At 42.6% G+C, this 6,000-nt stretch overlaps 1 protein-coding gene across 1 annotated transcript in view; it reads right to left on the bottom strand.

The window, feature by feature from the left end:
• Positions 1-185: 185 nt before the first annotated feature.
• itpr3 (inositol 1,4,5-trisphosphate receptor, type 3) overlaps positions 186-6,000 on the bottom strand; it is a 50,585-nt gene continuing 44,770 nt past the window's right edge. Inside the window, exons 53-61 of the mRNA XM_051071505.1 lie at positions 5,791-5,966; positions 5,219-5,383; positions 4,932-5,121; positions 4,260-4,364; positions 3,826-3,944; positions 3,229-3,394; positions 2,984-3,144; positions 2,730-2,891; positions 186-1,860 (exon numbers count right to left, since the gene is read on the bottom strand). Coding sequence (XP_050927462.1) covers positions 1,744-1,860; positions 2,730-2,891; positions 2,984-3,144; positions 3,229-3,394; positions 3,826-3,944; positions 4,260-4,364; positions 4,932-5,121; positions 5,219-5,383; positions 5,791-5,966 — 1,361 coding nt within the window. The 3' untranslated portion in view covers positions 186-1,743. The remainder of the gene's footprint in view (positions 1,861-2,729; positions 2,892-2,983; positions 3,145-3,228; positions 3,395-3,825; positions 3,945-4,259; positions 4,365-4,931; positions 5,122-5,218; positions 5,384-5,790; positions 5,967-6,000) is intronic.

Genomic DNA, 6,000 nt, shown 5'->3' on the forward strand with positions numbered 1-6,000 from the left:
AGTGACTGGAGTGTTTTGAGTGGTAACGGTAACGTACACTTATTAAAGTCCGTCAGGTTTGACCCTGTTCCGCCTAGCAACGGCCTCTGATTGGTCTTATAATACGTCCACTTGGAAGAAAGGTATTCATATGCATCAAGTAAATTTTACCAAAACCCCAACAAACCACCAATAACGACAGAAGATATGTTTTTCATAGTAAATATTTAATTTCTTTTTGAAGATGTGTAGTCTTCATTACACCGTCCTTCTGCTTCCTTTCTCAGTGAACAAATTAAATGTTATTTTCAGTTCACAAACAAAGTTTTGCTGAAAGCAGCAAAGTTATAATCCAGTGTCTGTACTGAGCTAGTTACAGTGTTCCAAAACAAACAGGATTTTCTCTCCATAAATATATCACTATTAAACCATAATAATAACATAGACCACTTAAAAACTACATTTCTCCCCAAATTTACAAAAAAAAAAAAAAAAAACCCCACACACAACTGGGTTCAACTCACATTCGAACAGACAGATGTTACTGAAATAGTTAATTCTGTCATCAGTGAAAAATTGCTGCATGTCTCTTTCTATTAACATGTTCTTAAAATTACTAAAGTGAGTCGATTCTTGGTTATTTTCTGAGCGTACACACATTCTAACATCTTGTATATGACACTGAACAGAGGATGACAGTTTGTAGTCCTCCAACCAGGATGCTTATGATCCCTGTAATCTCTCCAGATTTCCAATAGATATTTTTGCTGTGTTTTTCTGTTTGTTTAGAAAATGTATTTTTCACAAACTCCCAAAAACTGGCACAATTTGTTGTAAACCATAAATTACAGCAGTTAATAATTCAACTGAACATTTGGGTCAGTAATGGTGCTATAATGGTTGTATCATCTGTTGAACTCTTGAGTATCAGCAGCTTCCAGGTTGATCTACATAGAACATAATCATGAACTCGACTGAGGCTTTACAGCTGCATCACTCATATAATTTCAGTTCTGGATCCATCTCGGATGTCCACAGATATCACACAAAATGTATGAATAAGGTTTCATCTGTGAAATGCTGAATATAAGGTACAGACTGAGACCAGGGACCAGAACCTTCCCCTAACCCTTGTAGAAGGAAGAATCTGGACTTAACTGGTCCCAACTTGTCCTGTAATCTGAGCCAGACTGAAGCTGCAGGTTGGAAGGATTCAGTTCAGCTAATCTGAACACATCTGTCATTAATATGTGCTGCTGATGTTAGCGTCTCCTATAGATGTTAGCTAGCACAGCAAGCTGGGTCAGTCCCACTTAAAAAAACCCTCATCTGAGGACCTCTAACATGGTTTTCAAAAAGTGAGTTAGGTTTTATCTACAGTAAAACTAACTGGTCTTAGATGAGAAACTAGTTTGTACATGCATAGGTCTTCCATGCTTCACAGCAACATATTTAAATGAAGCAAAAGATTTAACTTAGCTGAGATGCAAAAAACAATATGTCTTTTATTAATAGACAGTAATGGTTCACTCAGTGACTGTTACTCATTAGCTGGGTGTAAAAACAGTCAAAGCAAACAAAACTAATCTCTGCCGTGGCTTTAGTGAGAAACATCAGCTCCACATGTTGTAGCTATATTCTAGTGTTTTTCTTAGTGAAGAGGAGGGTTTTCATCTTCAGAACAGTCCATCAGGCCAGCTGGATGGTTTTTACAGATGTGGATCTTACAGTGAACAGTCCATTCCATGCTGTTCAGTTTTATCTTTATGTTTTGTAGATCTGGTGGTTGCCTCCTGCAGCGCTGGGAGGCATCGCGGTGCTGGCTCCCGCCTGAACGTCAACGAATCCCATCCTCTGCCTCCTCTTCCTCTGCTCTGTCATCTGCAGGCACACAGGACAAACAGGAAGTTTGTTCTCTGGAAACACTCAAAGATCATAGTGAAAAAAAAACAGAGCTGTAGCAACACAAAGGAGCTTCAGAGGAGGAGGAACTGGGGTTGATTTCCACCTCAAACTATAACTTATTTGTTCCTTAATTTTTAACTCTCTTTGAGCTTTTTATCAGGAAAAGTCATCGTTCTAGGTTCTCATCTTTAGCTGTTGCTTTCACCGACTTAAATGACAAAGTGATAATTAGTAACAACTGATGAAAAGTTTGAGCAATTTATTTGATGTAACTCGAGTTTAATAATAGGATCAATATTGGCTTCAGATTTGATAACATGTTACTGAACCCAGTAAGATAAAGAGATAAACCCAGTAAGGGTTTATCAACAGCAATTTTCTTTAAAAACTCAAAGGACCAGTCTGTAGGATTTAGCAGGATCAACTGGCAAAAATGTATTATCAATTAATATTCATAATGTATTTTTATCATTTTTTTAGTGTATAATCACCTGAACCTAAGAATAGTTGTGTTTTCGTTAGCTTGCTTTCTATAGCAGCCCAGAGCAGACAAACCAAACACCGAGCCTTTCATGTTTTTATGTTACCTGACCTAGAAAGCAAAAGGTAAGGAGAGGGGTTATTCAGTTAGTCGCAAGTCTGCAAACTCACCACCAGATGTCACTAAATCCTACACACTGGACCTTTAAGTTGGACATTGTTATAGTTGCTGTCTGACAACATGTAGGAACATAATGAATGGTTGCTGTGAAAACTCACTTCTTCTTTCAAGTTGCTAAGATTTGTTGTACTCAGCAGTTCAAACGTGCGTGTATGTGTGTATGTGTGTGTGTGTGTGTGTGTACCTGCTCTTTCAGCTCAGTCAGCTGAGTTGTCAGAGTCGTCACCACCTTCATTGTTGACGCCAGTTTGTCCTGTAACATCCTCATCTCGTTCTGCTCTCCGTCGCCGTCGGTTACCACCAGAGACATCGCCTGCATCCGTGGAAACCAGTCCAGGTTGTTGTTCTGAGACAGAGGGAGAACATGCTCAGGATCATGTGAGTAGTTTTGGGTATTTCCAGTATTTAAACTGAGCTGTGTGTGTTTGTGTGTTGTACCTTGATCATGTGTGCGACGTAGCTCTCAGGACCGGTGTAGTCCGTCTTGTTTTTCTCACGCACTAGAACGATGAAGTACAGGTAGTTCCAGATGTTGTGCTCTAGTTTGATGTGCTCTTCAAACGACACCGTCTTATTGTCAAACTTATCTCTCTCCAGACCTGCAACAACACAACAACAGTGCATCAGAACCACAGCTGGAACTCTGCACAGCAATTTAATACAGCTCATTTATTTCCACTCACCACAGATGAAACACGTGGTCTTCAGTATCTCCTCTTTCTTCTGTTTCTCGCTCCTCAGGTCAGCAAACGTGTCGATGATGACGCCAAAGATCAAGTTGAGAACGATGATGATGACAATGAAGTAGAACAGCAGGTCGTACACCACCCGCGCTGGAAACAACGGCTCCTACACACAGGTACACACATTTAAAGCTGTGCAGTGGTGGACGTAGTACTGCTGTAAGTAGTTGCTGTAGTAGGAGTGTGGTACGTGTCAAAGTAACAAATGAATGAAGCAGCTAAGGTTTCCCAGCAGTCTGACTATTGAAAAGCCAGAGGGCTTTTAATTTGAAACACTTGCAGGAAGTGTTGAGTGTAGTGCAGTAACTTTAACCAGGAAAACAGGAGCAAATCAAAACAAGGCTTTGTACTAAAATCTGATCAAGCATCAGTCAGAGGGAATTCTAAATAAAGGCCCTGGTCTATCAGAAGTGTGTGAGCTGCATTTTACTGTTGAATAAAGTTATTAGTTACAGCCTGTAACCCCCCCCCCCCCCCCGACTTATTAGGAAGTGTGAGTCTAAGTGTGGTGGAGTAAAAGTAAACGGTTCTTCTTACGTTCTTTGATGGTTTGCGGAGAACATCTCCGACTCCTCCTCCGTTCCTCAGTCCGTGGTTCAGCACAGTAACGATACACATCAACAGAGTGTCACAGGCTCGCTCTGTGTCTGGAGCCTCTGAAACACACACACACACACACACCAGGTGTTTACATAATGTCACTGCTGTGCTGTGTGTAAGTCCACATGTTACTGCAGCCAGGTCTGAGCTGCTTCTTCATCCTCTCCTGATGGACTGAGGACAGACTGGACACTACAGTTCCTATCACAGAGTGGTATTACAGGACAGGATGGAGCTAGCTGGTTAGCACGCTAACTTCAGTAGAAGAAGAAATAGAAGCAAAACCTGACTTAACACTGACATCGTTTCCACAGCTGGAGACGCTCTTACAGAGCAAAGGAATAAAGTTCAATGGTGATATGTTCATTTACCCTCCTCCTCAGCGACAGTGATGGTGTTGCTCTCGGCGGTGCAGCTGACTCCGTCTGCAGAGCATGAGTTGAGGAAATCCTGAGCGGCTTCACTCTGCTGAGGAGCTGCAGGACAGAACACACACCGTCACCGACAGACACACACCAGCAAATAAAAGCTTTAAAAACCTTTTCTCTTCAGTAACAGTTCTTAACATGTTCTCTTCTAAAAAACAGAGATCTCCTCAAATTTAAAACCTACTTATAATATTTCGATTTCAGTCCAACAGTCTTGCAGCTGTTAAGTGTTAAAAAAGTTTTCATGCGTCTGTTTTACCCGCCCTGGGAGCCAAACTCCCCACATGGGGCAATAAAGACTGAACCGAGCTGGGTTTTAGTTTCATATTTGGTCCAGTCCTTATGACAGCACTGTACTCAGCAACTTCACTGCAGATTAATGGGAATATTATCACACTGCTGAACACAGCTTTATAACAGAGTCTGCAGGTCATGAGCCAGCTCTTAAAGTCCAGTTTAACCAAAGGGTCTGAGCAGCTGATTTATAAGAAAGAGGAGAAAAATACAAGCCTCAAGGGATCACATGGGAACTACAAAATAAGACTCATCTCGTCCCTCGCTGCTAAATTAGCTTTAGCCTCAGTCCAGTGTTTAGTCTTAAAGGTGTGACGTCACCTGCAGCGATCTGTGCCAGCGGGTCCACCTCCATGATGAAGTCCTCCTTCAGACACAGGAAGCCGACGATGGAGAAGAGGTAGACGAGGATGAGAGCGAGCAGCGCCGTCAGCAGGATGGAGCGACCGTTACGAGTCACGCTCTTTATCACGTTAAACAGCGTCTCCTCCCGGTAGATCAGGTCAAACAGCTGCACACAGACGGGAAAACAGACGTGGATCATCAGCACGTGTTCAGCTTCTTAAAGAGAAAGAGAAGCGGGACAGATGTGTGTGTTTGTTGTTTACCAGGATGCTGTAGAAGAGCTCGTGGACAAACAGTCCCAGGGTGGAGGTCAGGACGTAGGCCAGGTGGTAGAGGAACTCCACATCCATCACCATGGCTTTGTATCCCATTATAAAGGTCCCATTGTTCCCAACAAAGCTCACGACAAACACCACCTTATTGATCAGCTGGAGGTGAAGGAGAAACATCGCAGGTCACATTAACATCAGTCATTTAGCCTGAAACCTTGTATCAGTATGTTCACTGCTACAAGGAGAAATCAGGTCCAAAATCAGTTTAAAAGGTTTGAAGGTTGAAGAGCAGGTTTATGATCATTAGATCATTTAAATATGGAGATAATCTCATTTTATGTTACAGTACGAGCCCGAACACCTTACACCTCAAGATTAACAGGTGGAGGCACTGACCCTCCACTCGATGCTTAAAAAAGCACCAGACCAACATCAAGTGACAGAAAACGAGGTGGAAATAATGACAGAAATAAGAGGTGTCTGTGTGATCCAGCTGCTTGATAACAGGTGACTGTGGTCAGGAGATATAATGACTGTGTCCGGGATGAGAAGGCGTCTCTTACATTGAGAGATCCGAGCAGGATGAGGGTGTTTCCGATGCCGAAGTGGTAGATGGATCTGAGGATCAGAGCCACGGTCAGAGGCTGGAGACCATAACGCTGAGAGAACAGACCCAGCACAGAGAGACCGGTCAGGATCCAGAACAGCATCAGCAACAGGGAGTCATCTATGGCTCCAACTGAGAGAGAGGAGGAGAGGAGAGGAGGAGAGAG

The sequence above is a fragment of the Lates calcarifer genome, linkage group LG6 (genome assembly GCF_001640805.2).
Source record: "Lates calcarifer isolate ASB-BC8 linkage group LG6, TLL_Latcal_v3, whole genome shotgun sequence".
Classification (NCBI taxonomy): Eukaryota; Metazoa; Chordata; class Actinopteri; family Centropomidae; genus Lates; species Lates calcarifer.